Source organism: Macrobrachium nipponense, chromosome 22 (genome assembly GCF_015104395.2).
Source record: "Macrobrachium nipponense isolate FS-2020 chromosome 22, ASM1510439v2, whole genome shotgun sequence".
In the NCBI taxonomy this organism is placed as follows: domain Eukaryota; kingdom Metazoa; phylum Arthropoda; class Malacostraca; order Decapoda; family Palaemonidae; genus Macrobrachium; species Macrobrachium nipponense.
In genome coordinates, this window is record NC_087213.1 from 59,855,546 (window position 1) to 59,879,851 (window position 24,306).

At 38.6% G+C, this 24,306-nt stretch overlaps 1 protein-coding gene across 4 annotated transcripts in view; it reads right to left on the reverse strand.

The window, feature by feature from the left end:
- LOC135198707 (transmembrane protein 62-like) overlaps positions 1-24,306 on the reverse strand; it is a 93,641-nt gene that overhangs the window by 33,434 nt on the left and 35,901 nt on the right. For all 4 annotated transcript variants that reach the window (XM_064226555.1, XM_064226558.1, XM_064226556.1 and 1 more), the window contains 10 exons: positions 23,958-24,219; positions 16,673-16,828; positions 16,176-16,326; positions 15,751-15,873; positions 14,910-14,991; positions 14,597-14,725; positions 13,519-13,637; positions 10,284-10,339; positions 9,977-10,064; positions 9,628-9,761 (listed from right to left, as the gene is read on the reverse strand). In XM_064226555.1, coding sequence (XP_064082625.1) covers positions 9,628-9,761; positions 9,977-10,064; positions 10,284-10,339; positions 13,519-13,637; positions 14,597-14,725; positions 14,910-14,991; positions 15,751-15,873; positions 16,176-16,326; positions 16,673-16,828; positions 23,958-24,219 — 1,300 coding nt within the window. The remainder of the gene's footprint in view (positions 1-9,627; positions 9,762-9,976; positions 10,065-10,283; positions 10,340-13,518; positions 13,638-14,596; positions 14,726-14,909; positions 14,992-15,750; positions 15,874-16,175; positions 16,327-16,672; positions 16,829-23,957; positions 24,220-24,306) is intronic.

The window sequence follows — 24,306 nt, forward strand, 5'->3', positions numbered from 1 at the left end:
AATGCAGGTTTGAAAGCCAAACCGCAACCATTAGTTGGCCCAAGCCAGCACATGCAAACCCAACCAGTTAGTTCGGACAGTTTAAGCTAAGAACTACTACTCAGATTAACTAAGATAGTAGCAGTAGACTCAAACTGGCTGGAATAGGCTACGAATATAACTACTTGTTAGGCTAAAAGGAATGACCCAATTATCCTGGCTATAGCATTTTAGGTTACAAGTGCCCTACTTAGGCTTGGCTACCTTATGTGACGAAAGGATGACATTCACCTCTTTCTTTAGGCTTAAGTTCCCATTTAATTTCATTAAGAAAAATGGTTCTACAGTATTTTCAAGGAACCAAGCTTTCGATTAACTTTAACTACTTGTGTAAGAGTCGAAGCGTTTGGTCAATATTCTTATACGAAGAAACCAGCTTATATCAACAAGTATATATAAAATATGGGAATTCTCCTTACCTGTAAAGGTTTGAAGTTTTCTGGAGTCAACCCAAAGTCTGCTACTTCCCACCATTAGGGCTGCATACGATTACTAAGAGGTATCCATATCCTTCTATCAATCTGTGCATTTTACGTGTTGTAAAATGGACTCTACATGACTAGAACAAGGTAATTCATACACTTTCGTATCCTTTTTCAAACCAAACACCATGTCAATCCCAAGGGGAAGCATGCTGGCTCCCCAAAAGGTTACTGAATTGACTAATCAAATCAATCACCACCTCATACGAAGCCAGAAACTCTTGGTCTTCTCTTCCCTCCGGTTCTAACGCACTGTGTTCAGCCACAGGAGACGTTAACTCACTCCTACCCTCTGACAAACGTCCGGGTGCGTCATGGCCGTCCGACCATACGGCCACGGCACCTTTGATCTTTAATGGCCACTGATGGCTCGATCTTGAATAGTCAGTAGGCTCTCAGAAGGTATCTATTTGCATACGTCATGGCCTTCCGACCATACGGCCACGACACCCATGATCTTTAATGGCCACTGATGGCTCAAATCCGAATAGTCAGTAGGATTTGAGAAGGTATTATTAGCATGCGTCATGGTTGTCCAACCATACGGCCTCGGCACCTTTGATCCTTAATGGCCGTTAATGGCTTGATCTTGAAAATATTATAGTCAGTAGGATTTAAGAAGGTATCTGTTTGCAATCCTATACTATACATATATGAGAGCTATTTTATCATATTTTATTACTCTGACAGCTAGAGTCCATGGAAAACATTTGTAAAAGCATCGGCGTATGTATCAAGTTGAGCCACAGCAATGTAGTCTCTCTTAGACTCTTTGTAGTCACCACTGGCAACTCCACGTCGGCCGCTAGCCCAGCGACAGTTGGTGCTTTCGCACGTTCTGACTCTTGTAAACGGCTTCATCCGATTGCTTTGAGCTTACCAGCCACTGACTTCTTGATTTTCTTGCTGATTGGGCTGTGACAGTCCTAGTTCAAAGATGAAGAAGAATTCACTCTTCTCCTCTTGTCCCGAGGATCAGTCACGAAATCCCGTATCCTCCAACGCTTGGCGGTGTACACTTAGTGATGCCATTGAACTTAGCTATGACATCATCTAGAGAAGAAGACGAAGAAGAAGGCGAATCACGCCTTTTCTTTTTGTCTTACTTAGCCATTTTCACCTGTAGATCCTGTTTATTCCTCATTACTGTGTGTACCAATGAGTCAAAAAGCGTATTAGGTTCCAGAGGCAGCGAAGTAAATCGAGAATCAGTAGGCTGTGACGTCATGACTACTGCCATTACAAGCGGTCTTAGCTATGACGTCAACACGCTTGATGGAAGCGTGAGGCTGTTTATGGTACTCTTGCAGCCAAGATCAAGAGACCCAACCTTCTGTGGCACTTCTACTTTACAAGGATGTGACAGTACTGGCTCGAAGATGAAGAAGAAATTATTCTTCTCCTCTTGACACAAGGATCAGTCACGATGCCCCTGATTCTAGCCTTTTCCAACTCTTCACAGCAGCCACACTATAAGTTTTTTACACACTCACCTGTCAGACACACACCCAGCCCCTTTCTGACAAAGGAGACGGCCGCCTGTGCGACATCTTGCGCCCTTGCCAGGAGAAGGCCAAGTACGTATCTGACAGGGGAGTTGATTGTACAAAATAAATTTATTAAGGATCAGTATCTGCTCCGTGTCCCAACACCACCGTATCCGCCGAAACATACGGACCAAGAGAGAAGCATCTCTTGTATGTAACTCTTGACATCCTTCAAGTAATGAGAAGCAAAGACAGAATTGCATCTCCAGAATGTAGCAGCTAAAATATCTTTCACTGACATATTCTTATTGAAAGCTAGCTAAGTCGCAACGGCTCGCACCTCATGCGCTTTAGCTCTTAGCTGCTTAAAGGAGTCAACTTGGCACTTATCGTGTGCTTCTGAGATAACACTTCTCACAAAGAAGGCCAGGGCGTTCTTTGACATGGGTCTTTTCGGGTCCCTCAACGCACACCAGAGACTGTCGGCAACCCTTCAGTTGATTCTTCTTCTGAAGATAAAACTTCAGTGTTCTGACTGGACAAAGAGACCTTTCTATCTCTTTCCCCACAAGAGGAGAAAGTCCCTTGACTTCAAAGCTTCTGGGCCAGGGGTTAGAAGGGTTCTCGTTCTTTGCCAGAAACAAAGGTTGGAAAGAACATATTGCCAAGTCTCCTCTAAATCCTACACGAGAATCTAATGCATGGATTTCACTAATCCTCTTGGCAGTAGCGAGGGCCAAGAGAAAAATGCATTTCCTCGTGAGATCTCTAAACGAGGCTTGATGAGGAGGTTCGAACTTGTCCGAAGTAAGGAACTTGAGAACCACGTCGAGATTCTAACTAGGAGTGCGAGAGGATCTAGTCTTAGTAGTTTCGAAGGACCGTATGAGATCATGAAGATCTTTGTCCTCTGCTATATTCAGGCCCTATTCCTAAATACAGCGGAGAGCATGCTCCTGTATCCTTTGATGGTGGAAACAGCCAAATGCGATTCTTCTCTCAAGAAGAGAAGAAAATCAGCAATGACTGTCACAGAGGTATTGGAGGAGGACAGCTTCTTCGACCTACACCATCTACGGAAGACTTCCCACTTCGATTGATAAACCCGCAAGGTTGAAGACCTGCAGGCTCTGGCGATTGCGCTGGCAGCCTTTCGCGAAAAGCCTCTCGCTCTGACGAGTCTTTCAATAGTCGAAAGGCAGTCAGGGAGAGAGCGGGGAGGTTTTTGTGATACCTCTCGAAGTGGGGTTGTTTGAGCAGATCTGTCCTTTCGGGAAGAGATATGGGGAAGTCCACTGTCCATTCCAGTACCTCTGTGAACCAATCTCGAGCGGGCCAAAAGGGGGCGATTAGGGTCATTCTCGTCCCTTTCGAGGCCACAAACTTTCTTAATACTTCCCCCAGAAGCTTGAATGGGGGAAAGGCGTAAGCGTCTATGCCCGACCAGTCTAGGAGAAGGGCATCGACCGCTATTGCTCTGGGATCCTCGACCGACGAGCAGAAATTGTCCATCCTTCTGGAGAGGAACGTGGTGAACAGGTCTATTTGCGGTTTTCCCCACAGGGACCAGAGCTTTTGGCAAACTGCGGAGTGAAGGGTCCACTCTGTTGGAAGGACCTGGTTCTTCCTGCTCAATCGGTCCGCTCTTACGTTCTTTACTCCTTGAACGAATCTTGTAAGGAGGGTGATGCCTCGTTCCTCCGCCCAGATCAAAAGAGCTCTTGCCAATTCGTAGAGGGAGAAAGAGTGAGTCCCTCCCTGCTTTCGAATATAAGCCAGAGCCGTGGTGTTGTCCGAATTCACTTGGACTACCACGCCTTTGACCTCGGATTCGAAGGACTTCAGGGCTAGGTGTACAGCCAGAAGCTCCTTCGTGTTGATGTGCCAGGACACCTGTTCCCTTGTCCAGGTGCCTGACACCTCTCTTGTTCCCAGTGTTGCTCCCCATCCTGTCTCCGAGGCGTCGGAGAATAACACTAGGCTCGGGCTCCGAATTGAAAGGGACAATCCTTCGTTTCTCTTGAGAGGAGCTAAACACCAAGTCAAGTGGGTCTTGATCTCTGGGAGAATTGGAAAGGAGTCCGAAAGATCTCCTTTCTTCCGATCCCACATCTTCTGCAGGTAGAACTGCAGGGGTCTGAGGTTGAGCCTCCCCAGGGAAAAGAACTGCTCCAGCGAGGAAAGGGTACCCAGAAGGCTGAGCCATTCCCTCGCTGAGCTCCGTTCTTTCCCTAAGAAGGCTGAGACTTTTTCCAAGCCTCGAACAATTCTCTCTTACGACGGAAAAACTCGAAAACCCCGAGAATCCATCTGAATCCCCAGATAGACAATGTTCTGGCTGGGGATCATCTGAAACTTCTCGAGGTTCACAAGAAGTCCGAGCGACTTTACCAGGTCTAAGGTCGTTGTCAGGTCCTCCAAACACTGGTGTTCCGATCTGGCTCTGATGAGCCAGTCGTCCAGGTAAAGTGATATGCTCACCCCCCTCAGATGTAGCCAACGTGCTACGTTCCTCATAAGGCCCGTGAACACTTGAGGGGCCATAGACAGGCCAAAGCACAAGGCCCTGAACTGAAATATCTTCCCCTGGATCATGAACCGAAGATATTTTCTTGACGCAGGATGCAGGGGGATGTGAAAATATGCATCTTGCAGGTCTAGGGACCATCCAATCTCCAGGACGTAGAGCCGCAAGAACCGAGGCGGTTGTTTCCATAGAGAATATCGTCTTTATGAATCAGTTCAGTGTGCTCACGTCTAGTACAGGTCTCCACCCCCCCGAAGCTTTCGGGACGAGGAACAGGCGATTGTAGAAGCCTTGGGAGTGGGGATCCTGTACTAATTCGATAGCCTCCTTTTCCAACATCTGGTCTACAAGATCCAGGAGAATTCTTCTCAGGGCAGGTGCCGACAGTTCCCTTGGGGTAGTAGTCAAGGGCGGTCTGTCTCTGAAGGGGATGATATATCCCTTCCTTACGATCGAGAGGGACCAGGAGTCTGCCTCTCTCACGGCCCATGCTTCTGCAAACTTCCGAAGCCTGGCACCTACAGGTGTTTGGAGGACTGATGCATCATTTAGCTTTCTTGATTGGTCTGAAGGAAGACCTTCCTCTCTTCTCAGGTCCTCTCCTTTTAGAGGAGGATCGAGAAGAGGCAGCTCCTCGAAAGGGCGGCTGTGTATTCCGAGACTCCTTCTTCACTACTGGGACAGGAGGTTTTGTCACGGATTGAACCAGCAGATCTTGAGTAGCCTTCTCAGTGAGCGAGTGAGAAATCTCTCTCACTAACTGAGAAGGGAAAAGCTGGTTCGACAGAGGGGCGTAAAGCAGGGACGACCTCTGAACCGGAGATACAGCTTTTGTAAGAAAAGAGCTGAAAACCGCCCTCTTCTTGAGGATACCTGCTCCAAAAAGCGAAGCCACTTCACCAGAACCGTCTTGTACAGTCTTATCCATGCATGCTAAAATGCTACGCAGGACATCGGGGCTCAGGAAGTCTGGGTCTTGTGTTTTCTTGGCCAACGCCCCAAGGGACCAGTCCAGAAAGTTAAAAACTTCCAGTACATGGAATAATCCCTTGAGGAGATGGTCCATCTCCGACATTCCCCAAGTGGTTCTGGCTGTAGTAAGGGCGTGTCTTTTCATTGAGTCCACCAGTGTGGAGAAATCTACTTCCGCCGACGCAGGGAGAGCCAGTCCCCTGGCTTCCCCTGTCTATATACCAAATGCCTCTCCTCCCAAAAAGCTTGGAGGGTGGGCATGCAAAGACAGTCTTCCCCGCTTCTTCCTTGGTGTGGAGCCACGATCCAACCGACTATAGAGCCTTCTTCATTGAAATGGCAGGGCGCATCTTCAGGAAGGAGGAGGACTAAGCGGTCTTCATACTAGAAAACAAAGAACGTGGAGAAGGAGGGGCGGCAGGACTGAGGGAGTCTCCAAACTCTTGCAGCAAAAGAGCCGAAATCTCCTCAAGCTCCTGTCTCGTTTTGATGGGAGAAGAGCGATCAACCGAAGGAGAGCGCCTACGGTGAGAACTGCCTAATACAGCAGTCTTCTGCGCAATTGAAGAAGGGCTTCTCTCAGTATCAGAACCATCCTGACAAAGGCGACGGCCGCCTGTGCGACATCTTGCGCCTTTGCCAGGAGAAAGCTGATCCTGCGAAAAGCTAATAAGAGGAGCCTCACGGCTGACCTCTCTCTCGTAAGGCGATGCGGGAGATCCCGGTGCCTCGTGCCTGGCTGGCGCCGAGCGCTTAGATGTCCTGTCCGAGGATCCTGCATTCACAGAAAAAGGCTTGATAGGAGACCGAAGAATAACCGAAGGTTCTCTAGTAGCTGGCGCCTCGCGCCTCGGACGAGGAGTAGAGGAGCGGCGCTTGTAGCATGGAACGTCCATAGGACGAGATGAACTTTTCACAGGAAGAAAAGTCCTTCCTTCGAGGAGGGTCCTTCGTGAGAACTCCCACCAAGGACGAGATTTGCTCCTGCATATTTAGGAGAATCCTAGTAGTTGCATCTTCCTTTTCCTTATCAGTAGGGGAAGGAGGTCTGGAGGAAGAAGGAGACTCCGAGCCGAAAGCAGGCGTAGCCAGGGCTCTCTTAGCTCTCTTCCTATCCTTCGGCGAATCTTCCGGAAAGCGTTCCGGGCTCGAGTCCAAAGTGGGAGCTTTCCAACTTCTCTTTAGAGGATGTGATAAATCATCCGAACTCCACCCTTGTCTGTGAGACGACGAATCGGACGAGGAGAAACACTCTTTAAGGATGCCTTTGCAATGGCGAACCTTGGCAGTCTGGGACGCCACAGATCCTGCCGAAGGGACGCCTGATCGGTGGGGATTCTCCATAACCTCCGTACGGCTTTCGACATTCCTTCTCCTCTGAGCCTGGGAGCTTGGAAGAGGTCTAGGCCTGGGAGCATTGCAGAGCCGATCAGACGCCCCCTCCACTGCACTGGGAACACTATAATCACTTTCCACTGCACTTTGCTTACCTTCTAGAGCTAGCATTTTAAGCTCCATCCTTTTGAGGGCAGCCTTCAAATCTGCAATTTCCATGGATGAATTTGAAGCTTCTGTGAAGGGAGAAGGTGCTGATACTGTATGTGAGGAAGCAACAACTACTCGAGGATTAGGTGGTACTACATTAATTGGCTCGCTAGAGCGAGACCTACTCAAGCTTCTGGAGGAAGCTTTTCTAGCCCTATCCCTCTCTAACTTCCTAAATAGGAAGTTAGAGTCTTCCATTCCTCTTCACTCATATTCATACATTCATTGCACATGTTAGAAACAGAACATTCATTCCCCCTACACCTCTTGCATACAGTGTGAGGATCTACCGAAGCCTTTGGTAGTCTTACGCTACAACCCTCATTCACACACACTCTAATTGCAAAGTTAGAGTCCGACATCCTGAGAAAAATCCGTAAGCAAAATCCAAAAAACAGTCCACAAATGCGTATGCCAAACCAAAGATCCAATACGTCACCAAATAAATCAGTCCAGAAGATCAACGGCGATGAAAAACGAAAGTCAAGTCAGGAGGAACCAGCAACGATGTTACCGGAACCGGCGACAGAGAAAATCTGATTAGAAAACGGGAATGGTTCCTATTCCTGCCACCCAGCGGCAGGGCGGTAGATCACCTGACCTACCTGTAGCGTGTGCCACGAAATTCGAATTTCTGTCGGTCGTTAGCTAAGTATATATCTGATAGGGAAGTTGAATGTACAAAAACAGCCTATTTTGTTAGTTAAAACTCAAGAAAAACCACACAAAATTTTCATACTTGGTTTTTTTAATAGTTTTATCACAAAAAGTGCGTTTTATGATGAAATTAATTAAAAAAACCAGGAATTTGTGGATATTTCTCATAGAGAAAAACCGCGAATACGCAAATTTTCCACGAATAATGCGGGGAAACATTCCCGAGAGAAATCTACGAATGTGTGAGTCCGCGAATCCGGAGAACGCGAATACGCGGGGCCCACTGTAATAGGGATGTAACAATCCTGGCTCGAAGATAGAGAAGAAACTTCTTCTCTTGGCTCGAGGATCAGCTACGAAGTCCCTATTATTTCCAGGATTAGCAGGAGAATGCACTGGCATCAAAGCCAGTCGCCTAAGCGGAAGGATACAGAGGAAAGACTTGTTTTTTCCATTATGTGACTTATATCTCCTAACGCTTGTAATTTTTCTCAAAAACAATGTGCATTATAAAACTACCATCCAAAAGCATAGTTGTAAAGTACTCTGTACCTCGAAATGAAAATGGAAGCATGCCTTTGTGTAGGCCGCAGCTGTGAAGAGACGTCATGGCGGTCGCCATGTTTATGACGTCACTGAGCAACTCAAATGTGAAGCCAGCACCCTACCAGAAGTGCAAGGCTGTTGATGTTATTCTCGTAGTCATAGCAACCTGACATTAAAGGCTGTTTTGTTGCCCTATCTGCTTCTTTACAGATGGCGACGCATCCGACCGCCATCTAGTGCATGTCAGGATAAAAGGGACATCCATCACGTGGGATCCTGGATGGCAACACGACATTAAACATCAAACCAACTGTCCTTTTGGGTTGGTTCTCCTGATAAGCCTAACGCAGACAGCACACCTGCATCCTCTCTACCCATGTATCTGGAACGAAAACAAGATGGCGATGCACGCCTCTCCCCGCAGGGAAAGGAGCACAATTAGTCATAATTACTTCCCAAAGCACATCCAGATAGTACATCAAAGCTTTGAACTACAGGCAATCTATATGAATATGCAATATTCCCAAGCACAGGTAACGAATTAACCATACCTTAAGAGTTTCTTCACCTATGACTTACTACACGAAGAGTACTTCAACGGTTTCCATCGACGTCGAAACCGTCGAAGAAAATACAGGGCGTATAACTGCTTCTTGTGATATCCAGGAAGTCTCGCAGCATGAGAAAGCTTCATGTTCACATACCCGGGAATTCCAAACAACAAATTGAAAACAAAAGGGGGCAAACTAAACTGGCTTTAAAAGGACGGAGTAAACCACGTCCTCACTTAAAGGCGGTAAGAAAATAACTGAAGGGGTCACTAGTTAATGAGGGGTATGTGGGTGGCCCCACATGTCTCGTGACCAAGCACAGATGCCAATAGTCCCTTGTGTACACAATTATTTTAAACTTTACCGGTTTCCATCTGGCGCCGAGTATTTATCCTATTGTTAAGACCGAAGGTTTGTTTCGTATATGAACAACAAAATATTCACCTCAAATATTTCTAACAAAGTACTTAACTGTCTTTACACCTGATCTTCGGTTACAATGTATTGAAACAATCTCAAGTTCAAATTCATACCAAATTTAATAATCTAGGATGACCTAATAAGCTAATAACAAAAATAAATTAATTATATTCCAGAAAATTCTTATGAACTACAAAAGAGGCTGGTGTAATAAATATAACACAGCCCTGAGAACAGTCATGATGTACTACTGCAAATGAACTAAACTTAAAATACAGTACTATGTTCATGAAGACACAGAATCAGCACTCATGCTGGACACTTCTACATACTGTGATTAAGAAAACTAATATGTACTACTTTCATCCAATGACAAGAGAGGAATCACTAACAAAACATACCTCAAAAGGTCTCGATGCATCGTTGTGGCCTGGTGCCACAACACTAAACCCAAAATAGCAGACCATGTGCGCAATGGTCCTAGAAGCATTGCCATTGTTCCATATGCCAGGTAAAAGAAATATGCAGCTATTAACTGAAAAACAATGACACTCCCATTATAAACCAATCATAAACTTTGTGAGTACTAGAGTATTATAATCATGTCTACGTATTTGGTAGCAGTATACTGCATTATACATCTTCAGTAAACTGTGCTTCAGTAAATTTCCTAAGAAGTTTCAATCACAATTTCATAATTTTTGAAGGTAAGAATTTCTTTTCATTAAGCCATTTTCACATACACCATACCTGAATGGTAATTAGAATGAGGAGACATACATGTCGGCAGAGATATCTAGAAAAGCTGCAGACAGGACTTATGTACAATGACCAAAATCTGGAAAACAATGGAAAAGATGTCTCAAAATTGAAACTCCTGGGTAATGAAATGAGGTCAATGCTAAACAAACAAATGAGGTATAATACAAATATTCACAATAATTCTTCAACTTTAACTATCAATAACAGATATCCAAAAAAGTTTAACAGTAAATTTAAATGCTATTCTTCCAGTTGTCATCACTTACAAATAATGGAAAAAAGTAATTCACTTTACCTAAAATCAACGGAGTGAGCAATAGCAAAAATAAGTGGGAACTGGAACAAAAGCAACTGAAAAGAAAAATGATTCCCAATTAGTTTGACCATTATTAATAAGATGAGCTTGTGCAGGCTACTACAAAATCATCAATATACATATATTATTCCAACTTAATGAGACCACTTAGGCATGTTACTAAACTCTTATAATGTTTACCCAAAGACTTTCCTCTTAGGTGAAAGGTGAAAATTAGTGAAAGACAATTATAAAATTGGACAGCTTGGTGATAAAATTAGTGATTGGACAAAAAGTAAACAACAGAAAGCATTGCAGCTGGGCTAAAAGGATTGCAAAGAACCTTTGGTGCCATCTAAACCTAAAGTATGCCATGTAGGGGATGTATAGGTGATAACACCCTACAGGAACACAAAGTGGATGAATTATCACTCATACTTCAGGTCACAAAATTATTTTCCTAGAGTGACTTAAACAAGAGGAACAAATACTGTATTACTTCATATGTTAGCAAGTCACAAGAATGGCAACATTTTTGGAGCATGAATATTTAAAAACTAAAATTAACTGGCATAAGTAAAAGCACCATACTATAACACTCCTTTCACATTATCAATAAATAATTCAAACAGACAACTCAAATCAAATTCTCAAGTCTCTCATTGCTAGCAACAAGAGTTTGTTCCTGATGAATACATTAGACTTTGTTTCATAAATCATAACCCCTAAAAATTAACCCTCTTACGCCGAAGCCCTAAAAATCAAAACCTCTCCTGTATGCCGGCGCCGGTTTGGAGTGAGCGCGGAAGCGGAAAAAATAATTTTTTCAAAAAATCACAGCGCGCTTACTTTTGAAGATTAAGAGTTCATTTTTGGCTCATTTTTTTTTCATTGCCTGAAGTTTAGTATGCAATCATCAGAAATGAAAAATAATATCATTATCATATGTAAATAATGCGATATATGGTAGGGAAAAAAAAAATTCATAGATAATTGTATTCAAATCATGCTGTGCAAAAAACGGTAAAAGCTAACGAGTTAATTTTTTTTTGTTGTATTGTACACTAAATTGCAATCCTTTTGATATATAATACATAGTAAAACAATAAAAGCAACACCGGAAAAATATTATCACAAAATGATGTACGAATTCGTAACGCGCGGACGTAAAAAAATGTTATTTTCAAAAATTCACCGTAATTCTAAATATTGTTCTAGAGACTTCCAATTTGTTTCAAAATTAAGAAAAATGATTGAATATTACGATACTGTAAGAGTTTTAGATTAGAATTGCAGATTTCGACCATTTCGGACGAGTTAAATTTGACCGAATGTCGAAATTTTTATATATATATTTTTTTATATGCACATATTTCGGAGATGGAAAAAGCTACAACCTTCAATTATTTTTTATTGTATTCTTCATGAATTTGCGCACATTTTGATATATGAAACTCTATAAAAAGGCTAATATGAAAAGGAGCAAATTTTAGGATAATGCGATGTACGTATTTCGGAGACTTGCGGCCGCGAATCGGTGCGCGGAGTGAAGGTAAATATATTTTTCAAAAATTCACCATAAATCACAATATTGTTTTAGAGACTTCAAATTTGTTTCAAAATGAAGAAAAATGACGGAATATTACTAGGCCGTAAAAGTTTTAGCTTACAATTGCGTTTTTCAACTATTTCGGTAGAGTCAAATTTGACCGAACGTTGTTTTTTTTCTATTTATCGTTATTTATATGCAAATATTTCGAAAAAAGAGAAAAGCTACAACCTTCAATCATTTTTAGTTGTATTCTACATGAAATTGCGCACATTTTCATATATAAAACTTTATATAACAGCTAATTTTAAATGGTGCAAACATTTCGACAATCGCACAAAAAAATTCTGATTTTTTCGGAAGAGTTACCGCACGAATGTAAGGAAAATTTTTTTTTTTTTTTTTTCATAAATTCACCATAAATCGAAATATTGTGCTAGAGACTTCCAAGTCGTTGCAAAATGAAGGTAAATGATTGAATATTACTAGAATATAAGAGTTTTAGCTTACAATTGCGTTTTTCGACTATTTCGGTAGAGTCAAAGTTGACCGAAAGTTGAAATTTTTGCACTTAACGTTATTTATATGAAAATATTTCGAAACTGATAAAAGCTACAACCATGGGTTGTTTTTTGTTGTATTGTGCATGAAATTGCACACATTTCCATATATAAAACTTTATGTAACGGCAAATTTAAAAGGGTGCAAACATTAGGACAATCGCACGAAAAAATTTATCGGAAGAGTTATCGCACGAACGTGAGGAAAAAGTTTTTTCATAAATTCACCATAAATCGAAATATTGTGCTAGAGACGTACAATTTGTTGCAAAATGAAGGCAAATGATTGAGTATTATTATAATATAAGAATTTTAGCTTACAATTGCGTTTCTCGACCATTTCTGTAGAGTCAAAGTTGACCGAAGGTTGAAATTTTTGCACTTATCGTTATTTATATGAAAATATTTCAAAACTGATAAAAGCTACAATCATGAGTATTTTTTTGTTGTATTTTACATGAAATTGCGCACATTTTCATATATAATACTTCATGTAAAGGATAATTTAAAATGGTGCAAAAATTATGTCAAAGTGACGAAATAATTTCCGAGATGTGTCACTGATACTTTTTAGTGCGATAAGAAAGAAATTCGCGCTTGCGCGCCTGCGTAGCGATTATAAACAAAACAACGCCTTGATCCGTGAACTCCCAGCATCCCCCAAGGCGCGTGATACAAAAGTTTTTGGCTGGTAGGCCTATAAGTATTTTTCCGCGAATGTTTAAAAAAACTTTTTTGAGCCGACGTATGATACGTCCAATCGGCATACTGGAGACATTTTGACTCGACGTTTAATACGTCCAATCGGCGTAAGAGGGTTAAACAATAAGACACACAAAAAATGTCCCTTTGATGATTAAAACATACAGCTATATTTTCAGATATCAATTTCCAGTTAATTCTTATGACAATGTGTTACCTAGTTTTCTAATTTCTGCAGTACTGCCTGGATCAAGATTAATCCATGATAATCATAATTTACAACAAACTAACTTGTCCATTTACCATTAATACTAACCTACAAATTAAAAACAACACACTAATAGTAAAGGATAAACATTCAATGGCAGGGATTCAACTAATACTACATATAAGATATTAATCTAAAATGAACACAAAACTATACCTGCATGAATCCATAGGCATATGTCAATGAGCCAGGAAGGTAGCTTCTATTAACAAAGGTTCCCCATGCAAACACAACTCCTATGTGGTCCTCAATTACCTCTCCAACAAACCAAGGACCTGGAAATTTAATTCAGCAGTGATTGAGAAATACCTTCTATATTTTCCCTGGGCGACATGGCTGAGCCCAGAAATTGATTTTTCCTACGTCAAAATCCCTTTTTTATAAATTTGTCATTCAAGTATACGTAAATACTACTGTATGATCAAAATGAAACGATTAATATCATACCGCACAAAGATATTTCTTGTCTAAGTTTTTTAAAGCAAAATCTATAAAATCTAATGCACTGTAACATCTGTTTTGTCAATCAGTACAACAATAATAATAAAATACACTACAGCAATAACAGTGTCAGTATAGCGGACCCCCTGTATTCATGTTCTCTGCATTTGCAGACTCACGTATTTATGGATTTCTCTTCAGAATATATCTACCCATTATTCGTGGGAAATTCACAGTATTTTCCTATGAGAAATATCCATAAATAACTTTTTTTTATAAATCTCATCATAAAATGCACTTTTTGTGATACAACTATTAAAAAAACCAGGTATAAACAATTTAGGTGGGGTTTCTCGAGTTTTAACTAGAAAATAGGCAATTTTAAGCATTTTTAAAGGGGTTTTAACTATTCGCAGGGGTGTCTGGAACGCATCCCCTGTGAATACAGAGGAAACACTAATATTATTTGTAAAAAAAGAAAGTTTAATTTTATATTTACAAAACACCATATGACAATAAAAACTTCCAAGTGATTTCACTAATGTGCAAAGGTTACAAACAGATTAACCAAAATGGTCTTGATTTTCATATTCCCTTTAATCTAGTATATTTTTCCTAGTAAAGTACACTTCTAAAATGATGCAGTTAATTCAAATTTAATAAAAGAGCTGAGCTAATCTTTTTAACGCAAAACACAACAAAATTTTACTATAAATTTGACCAAACTGGTAATTTTCTAGAATCAAATTGAAATATTTCTTGCACTCCTAAGAAAACCTCTTTATGTACTCACCCAAGGGTAAATAAACTGATGTCATGACAAGGGGCCAAAAGAGACGATCAACAGTAACTAAGACCCACAATTTTCTAAGCCAGGTGTTACATAATTTCCATCCTAAACGTGGCCGAAGCATGCGCCTTTCTGTAAACAAATATCGAAATGGAGACATTCATTACTACAGCACTTCATACCCATTCCTGCATCAATTAAAAAAAATTGATGTGCATTTTAAAAGAATTTACAAAATCCATGTAGATGATAAATGCTACAGTGATATTTCAAGAACAACTATTTTTGACAGTTCAAATATAAGTTTGCAACTCACCAAGAACCAGATGATGTATGTACCGAAGTACACACAGTGGAACAACACATATGCACACCATTATACCAAACAAGAACTGGAACTGTGAAAAATAGAACATGTTCTTAGGCATAAAACAGCTCAGAGAAAAAAAAAAAAAAAAAAAAAAAAAAAAAAAAAAAAAAAAAAAAAAAAAAAAAAAAAAAAAGACAGCTTTGAAATAGATGTCTGAAATCATGATGTGCAGTGTATTTGTATTCCTAACCATCACAAAGTTTTGCTACAAGAATAGAAGCCTAAAATGCTCATTATGTATTGTATTAGAATGTTCCTTAATACATATCTATAACTCCGTAGGCATAAAGACTATGTTTATGAAACAAGGCTTTTTCATACAACTCTTTTAATCATGTGTGTCATATTTTTACTCATGTGGAAATCTTAGTCTCACTGGGACTATTGAGTCGCTTCAATCATTGAAATTAATTTAGATGAAAAGGAAAAGGATAATACTACAGTAATGGAATAACATATTTTCCACACCAAACAACTAACAAAGGATGTGCAATGAACACTGAAATACTGGATGCACGATTTTCTCAATAAAATTTACTTTTAAACTATCAGTCATACATGTCCACATTTACAGTCTTCGATTGTCCACACACATTACACCTTACATCTTATGTCAAACAGAAGATACTGCTGATAAACCAAAGATATTTTGAGAGGCAGTGAGTAATATTAAGTAATTTTAGACAATATTACCAAGGAGAAAAAGAACTCACACCTACAAACATGGATAAGTAATGTTAAGTAATTTTAGACAGTATTACCCAGGATAAAAAGAACTCACACTTACAAACATGGATATATTGGACATGAGCAATGCCCTTGGCCAGAACCGGAACGATGGCTGAGACCCATCGAGTGAGAACTCCTGAATAACTGTAGCCTCTCTGCCACTAGCATCTCTTGCATGTACCTAATATTGTTGGGAAAAATAAATTGTGAATATTACAGCTCTATAAACTTTGGAGTATGTATATTAACCTAAATGGAACTACAGTAGTACTACTTACTTTCAATCAAGAAATCAAAATCCTAATGGAAATGACAAACTTGACATGAAAAAAGGTAACTTTACATTTAATTCAGGTGAATTTCATTTATTCTAATTCAGAAAATAACAGATTTTTATATCTAAAAAGAATGACTTCCAACAATATCTAATCTACTCTCATCACCTATGCTTATTTTTGTCTGTATATCCACAGGTGCAATTACCTCCAACAAGTGCATTCCCTCTGCATATTTGTAAGCATTCCATCTTGATACATATAATGGTCCTTCAACATGGGATAGTAATAACCAAGATTCCGAGTCATCTACTCGTACTCTTGCTTCAGTTATTGGTGAAACCGACCAAATCAGCACTCTGCAGGAAGAGCACAAAGATACAGTGAATATAATTTGACATAAGGTATAACTTAGTCAATTTACTGCACAGTGTTAGTCACCATATAGAGTAGAATAGATTCAACGTAGCACAAAAGTTTGTGTGCTTGAGAATATCATAAAATCCACCTAAGAAATAGAGTGAAAACTGGGACTTGCAACAAGTACTTTCGTAGTTTGTTCTGAATTTTCAAGTTCACTTGAAAATGTAGCGTAAACTACGAAAGAACTTGTTACAAGTCACGGTTTTCACTGGCCTTCTTATGTGGATTTTTTTAAACACAACAGAATATATAGGATTTGGGCCAAAGTCAAGCGCTACTCACCGTATATGAGAAGACTCCAGCATAAGGTGCAATGGTTCATGATGAACCATGGCAAAAAGGGCATGCTTTGGGTTGGTGACAAGAATAACTGGCCAAGATCCATACTTCACATCAGTGAATGAAAATAGCCCATGATCTATCGCTGCGACACGATAACTGAAAGTAAATGAAACTGAAAATAAAGGTCTAAAAATTAGACTAATATTATAGGCATATGCTTAAATTCCTTGGAATAAAGTACTATAATTACAATACACAAGATTTTTAGTATATGTAAACAGAAATACTACTTAATCTACAAAAAATTGTAGAAAACTTTTTATCACATGAATAGAATATAACTGGAATAAAAAGGAACAGAGAACTCACACAAAACAATATCTTGGAAGCCTTCGACAATTAATTCAGTATTACATTAAATATCAAAAGTAAAAAGATTATTAATGCATCAAGAAATAAGCTTCGAGTCCCTAATGAGGAATTAAATCTGAGAATAACATTTTTGTAGTTGTTTTATCTATACACAAATTACTGTAAAGTCATTAGCTTGTGCTTCTTACTAAGACCAGTAGAATATTTAGTCACAGACCGGTACAGATCACAAATGAGTTAAAATAGGGATTTCAGTCTCCAGACTGAACTGTTCCCTACCAGGAATTCCAAGTTTTGCCAAAACCAGCATCCATAAAGAGCCCTGTGAGAGAAAATTTCTAGCTTGGTGGTATGGTTTAAGTAGCTTTTTTGACAGACAAAAGAACACTGCAGAAAATTATAACCTTGACTACCCTGTTATGTTTCAGTAATGTTCACTTTGTAATTTTCACATTTGCTGCTCAACTCCAAAGAGAGATTTATACTGAACAGTCTGCATCATAACATTGCAGTATGTACATAGCAGTTACTGAATACAAATATGCATATGTGCACACCAGGAAATGAAATGCTTAGGCCTAACTACACCTGAAAAGGTTGAGACTACCTATATTTTACCGCTCACTGAATTACTGTCATTACTAATATTCTAAATGTCGACCTTACATTAAGATTAAACCCATGACTTTCAAGTGAGAGGAAAGAGCCCTACCAACTAAACCACAACATTCATTAAAAAAAAGTTGGAAACTAAGTCCAGTAGCTGGACACCTTACATGCCATAAAATTTTAACCCACTTCCAAATCCATCAGAAATGAGAACATTTCATTTGAACTACCCATTTTGAGTGAGTATGATACACATAATAGCAAGTGCAACAGAACTATATCTCTACTTCACTCACAGATTGAACCCATGCTCTCAAGCGAAAGGCAAGGGAGATACCAAACAAGGGAACAAAAGATGTTGGAACCAGTGACCCAAATGATAAGGTAGAGATTTATGTTACACATATGACTGTTTGGTGATTCCACTTATATAACTATTACAATTATAAGCTTATATGAAAAATCCTGTGTCACATTTCTAAATTTGAATAGGGCTCACCAAAAGGATTTGTTATCTTCAGGTTGAAAATAGAAACAGGTCAATGTTATAGACAGATATCTATTAGATCATAGAGATCAAAAGGGATAAATAAAAACTAAAAGGTAGACAGCAATGCAGCTGGAGGTATAAAGTTGCTAAAAAAAAAACTTCAATACTGTCTACAGTGTACTGGTAATTATCAACTTGCAACATACCCCACACACAAAATTGTAGGTACCTATATGTACTAAAGAGAACCAAAATGTGAGTCAAGAACAGTGCAACCAAGTGAGAACAACAGCAAATATAATGCAGCAGGGTCTCAGTTTGAATCTTGTGACTTAGTAAAGGCACAAGCATAAATTTATTTCCTGCTCAACACTTTCCCTTTAATCTGTAGACTTCCCTAATGCTGATAAAGTGTACCAGGAATTAGAACTGAAATCTCTGTGTAATTAATACTGAAGATAAGAGTGCCAACCAAATGATTGTCCATAGCCAGTCATAAATCTATCACAAAATTAATGTTATTAATGATTTTAGTTTAAGTATGCCCATGAATTAAGCATTCCTTGTACAGTATGCAGGATTCTTGTACGTAATTTCAAATTTCAAATCAATACAACTGATCAAAGCTGTTAAGTTTAAAATTCTTACAATATTAGAAGTTTTGCATATACCCAGTTTGCATAGTTGGGTGAATTGAGTTTTATTATAGACTGTCAATTGCTGGTTTACTGACAGATCTATTGTCAAAAGATTGTTCTGTACGAGATAACATGAGACAGTAAAGGAACCATATCATATTTACTGAAAAACTCAGCAATGGAAGATTTACCTAGTACAATATTCAATGGAAAAAGAATGAAACTAATGACAGTTAAGGAAGATGAGAAGAGCTCGAAATTGCCTTTTGCAAATACAATAATAGTACTGTATTGCTGTATACACTGTCAACATAAGGACTTACAGATATGTACTTATATAGCCCATGTACTCTTATGTACTCATAATAGTGTCCTGATTCCCAAACCTTTTAGTGTTAAAAGCACTAAAATTGTGTCCTGATTACCTGCTCTTTTAGCATTTGTTTGACAGGAAAGAATGCATTAGTAGTGTAACAAAAATATTGACATGTTGAAAAATTTTTTGGCAGTAAAAAAATGATAAAATTCTGGCGTTTCTACTTGAATGACATTTATATTCACAAAATGAGACTTCAGAGGAAGTAAAACTTGGCACAATGTGTCCATCTGGTCCCCCCATAACTTGACGTATTAGAATCATTTTGAAAATACTGTGCTTCTCCAATTCATTCTTTTAATGATATTTTTATCAAGTAAAATTATCAACATATACCAACTGTTCACCATATGAAACAAAGGTACTTCTATTTACTTATCAACATATACCAACTGTTCACCATATGAAACAAAGGTACTTCTATATGTAGCTTTAAAATTTGCTCATGTTTGTCCCTCTAACTGGTCACCCATGTGAAAGCTAATGTGCCATAGTACTGATCAGCTGGTATACCTTCTCTTTAGAGCAATGGTGATCAAAATCCTTCTCTCTTCTGTAATTGCTATAAGATTTTTCATCTAAGGCTAGATTGCCTTTAATATGAAAATCATCAAACCTCAATGATCACTGTTCACTTTATCCTCCGCTAGTGGCCAATGTCATCAATTAAAGGAACTCATAAACCAGTCAAATTACACCAAGATTATGACTTAAACATAAAAACACACAAACCATTTAGAGCCCTGATAATCCATTTTACCAAGAGTACTGTATCTGAAGCATATAAGACCCCTAGCCAACCCCACCCCTATATGGCAGAACTAGCATAGTATTGTATTTAATGCAGTAATGTAGTGTTACATCATATATTTTTCAGTATGTGCATAAGTATGCATCTTGTTAAGATAAACTATGCATGTACTGTTCTTCCCACCAGGGCCCCCCCCACCCCCCCAGGCCAAATGAGTTAGTACATACATTGCTGTGCCAAGTTTGTTTGCTTCTACTGTCTAATGCTACAATGTGTGTGCGTGTAGTCTGTTGTACTGATGCATGTTTTTAAGCACTACAACCCTTTGGTTCCAAGGCGCCCGTAATAAGGGATTTTACCGTATTAGTAACAACAATAGTATTAATAGCGATATTTTAGTAAGTACCATTAATAACAGTACAAGTTGTACTGATAGTTTATGTCTGGGGTAAACATTAGCCTATAAACTGATAAATATTCTGAACCACATTTTGGGAGATAAAAGGAATCTTATATGCCATTACATATGGTAACTTTTAAATCTTTCATAAAGTACCATCTGTTTTATAACTGAATTTAATAGACTATTGTTTTTTCTTCCACTACTTTTTTTATAGTACTATACCAAGCACTCACATGACACAAAAATAGATAGATCCTACACAACTAAAGAAACAAACTATCTGAGTTGCTGAACCAAATTCCTAACAGGTTTCTCATCACAGGATTGTCTTCTAAAGGTGCTAAACCATTCAACAAGAATGCTAAGGATACATCCATTCTGGAAATCAAGCCAGTGAGCCATTACAAGGCTTTCTTAAAATCATTGGTCTGCAATACCAAAAATTCAAAAGAGCCTTATTGCAAGGAAATGGCTCTAGTAGTCTCATTGAAATGGAGCTCCCAAGCAGCGTGACCAAACCGAACTATAGGCATGGAAGCAGAGTAATGATGAATAACTGAATGCTGTTAGTCTGTCCCTCGCTTACTCATGCTGACGATCAATTGGTGGACAACCACATCCCCATGTTGATTCTTCTGAAGTTCTTTGCCAACCTGCAATTTGCATATTAGTTGTATGTAAAACGAAAGCTTACTTTGCATACAACTAACTTGCATATCTAAAATTTTATGGAAACCTAAAATATGTACTGTATCATACCTTGCACTAATGGTGTATAAATATGTAATGCCATTTCAATAAATATGCAAAAAAGTGAAAATTGGAGCATAATGTGTATGTGGGGCCTGAATGCCTAGCTGTCACACAATGAAGCAACTGAACATGCAACATAAGCATAACTGGTAAGCTCAATAAGTGACCAATGTATACAGCTGTGTCAGGTAGATTGTAACATCTGTATAGGCACACTTACTTGTGTGAGCAGCTCTGCTGGCTGACTAATGATGAGTCTAAGAATGTAATCAAGGTAATTACAAGCACAGCATACTAGTATCCTACAGGTAATAACTGGGAAAGCCAAACACCAGAGGAGTACGCAGCAAAACTGAAATGAGCAAGGATGAGGAGGTAATTCAAAATTGGAAAAAGACAAAAGGATATTGTTGGTACCAGCTCACCATAAGCATGAGCATAGGATGTAAACTCTGATGAAATACTGCATATAAAAAAACACTCACAAGGAGCATACTAACTAATACGTACTCTTGAAGATGCAGTAATGGTAATTGAAACGCAAAATACATAACAATAAAAAAGTGCAGGAAACATCTGCCTTGTGCTATCACACAAGTTAGGTAAAACAACTAGGTTAAGCTAATGCATCTAAAGGGCAGCTATCAAGAATACCAGCACAACATCTGTCATCTAAAAACACTTTTAGGGTGAGATACATTTTAAAAAAATTTGTTACAGCAAAAGCAATAGGTAAAATTTGCACTTAAAACAGTCATACAACACAGTTTAGGGTAAACAATGCAACAAATGGAATTGGGTGTCCATGTAAATATGTAATACTTTTCAATTACAAATATCAATCAGTTTCTACATAGCAGACACTTGCACCCTAGATTTGGTACCAACAGGAAGTCCCTAATTCCTCACTGCTAGGCTGGATGACAGAGACAAACTCGTGCTTTAAAGCCAAAATGGCCATTCATAACCAAAATATGTCAAGAAGTATTATAAATGGGAATGATGATGCATGATAGTTTTTAAATATTTCAAGAATATCACATAAAAAAATTATGATCTTAAAAAAACAAAGATCTTATAAAATTAGATAAAATTTCAATATAAATTTTTTCACTCACAAACCCATTACCATAGTTGAATTAAGCCCACATTCATGGTCAACAACTGATCCAGATAGTAATTCAGTCTTGCTTAATCCACAAATAAGAGAGGTAGTAGTACTGTCAACAAGCACACAGATCTCAGGGTCTTTTAAGTCCATCACTTTTCATGTGTAAGTTGAGGTAGGGAACGTCAGAAATTCCCTAGCTCTTGGCAGATTTCATATAGTTTTGATTATTGCTTAAGACCAATTACATACAATATTTAAATTGCTCAATTTACTTTACCCATTCATCTCCTAATCCTTCTAAGGCATTCAAGTTAACTTTAAATACTAAACAGTTTAGATAACAGTCAGTTAACTGGGGAGCCAGATAAGTATGCATAGCAACTTCCCTATTTTCTTCAGTCAGTTAAAAGACTGAAGTGTCTGAGGCGTTTGAAGACCATGAAAGTGGGTTAAATTGTTAATTTCTGGGTGTGTGTAAAAAAAAAAAAATTTTTTATCAATGATTAATATACTGAGAACATCAATATCCATCTTATCACTTTGAATCCCCTGGAGATTTCTCTTTAATGTGGGACAGTGTACTTTACTGTCAAGAATCTATTCAAAAACAACTTACATCTAAAATAGTGGTAGGTTAGGTGTGCACCAGACTGTCTAATTACAACTGATTGAACATTTTCAAGCACTGGAGACAGACTTCTTTTGCTCCGCAAAATCTTAATATTTACTTAAATAAAATCACAAAGTTTTAAAATAATTTGTATTTTTCCTACCTGTAAAAATATGAGGTCCTTCACATTAGGAATGCAATGTAAAGGACCGAGGATTTATATATGGAGCAGGAATAAATCCTAAATTTTTAAAGTAATATGTATTTTTCCTAACTAAACAAACCTGAGGTCCTTTACATTACATTCCTAATGTAAAGGACTGTGGGTTTGTATATCATGTAGGAACAAGTAACCATTCTTGCTTCCTTGCATACTACCTTTTCAAGGATCACAACAAGGATATGGACTCAATGGACAAACTTAAAGCAACAAGAAAGATACAACATTCTCGACACTTATGAATAAGTAAGATGTATTGCACTTACATAGAGATAGAGATAAAGTACTACAGAACTTTTGGAACCTAAATATTTAAATTATTTTTTTTCTTCAAGTTAGCTTAAAAAGTCCCAAGCTCAATCTGAAATATTTAATTTTTCTGTGAACATGAACACAATGCTAGGTAGTCTTGCTGGGTATGAGCTGTCCTCATAAGCATCAGTTTTCTTAAGTTAGCTCAGGGATTCAGTGTGACATTCCTAATATCAAATATGTATCAAAAGATTTTTCCTTGCAGCAACAAATGGAATAAACTTTAAAAATTGGACATTGATTGATAAATCTACATATAACTCCAAGTGGAATTTATTCTTCCACTTGATCATCAGCAGTAGTATAAAAAAAAATGAGCTGCACTTCACCAATAATTAAAATAAGCCCAACTCTAACAAGTTATATATAGTACATATATTCTTTTGGTAACAGTTTACCTTGCATATTTTAGACTAGCTTTGAATCTGAATCACAGAATTAAGTGCCTATTGAAAGGTGACAGCAAATATATGTCATATATGTAACCACTAGTTCAATATTTCTGATGAAATACTGAACTATACTTTCTTCTGTTTCAACACCATGGGGGACAATCATAATCTGGCACATACTCAAGCAAATATGGTTTATAAAAGTCAAGAAAAGAAGTGCAATGAAAAGAAAAGGAAGAGCCACTTACATGCGACTGTCCTTCCAGTCACCTAGTTCTAGTTCAAGAGAACCTGTGTGTTGTCGTGTATACATATTGGGAACAAGGCCTCCAAGAGTGTGCAAATGACCACACATATATGCCAAACCTCTACCCATCAAACGACGAATTCCTGGCTCCGGTGAAAGTATACAGGAGGTAGGGTAGTGACCAAACCAAATTGTGTAATTACTATGGCGACTGGCAATTTCAAAATCTTGCAAAAGCTTCATTTCAGAGTTAGTGACAACCCCTGCAAAGAATATCAACATGACATCTAGAACATACTTCAGATAAAAACAGCTGTGCAATTATACAACCCCAAACACCACTGAACAAT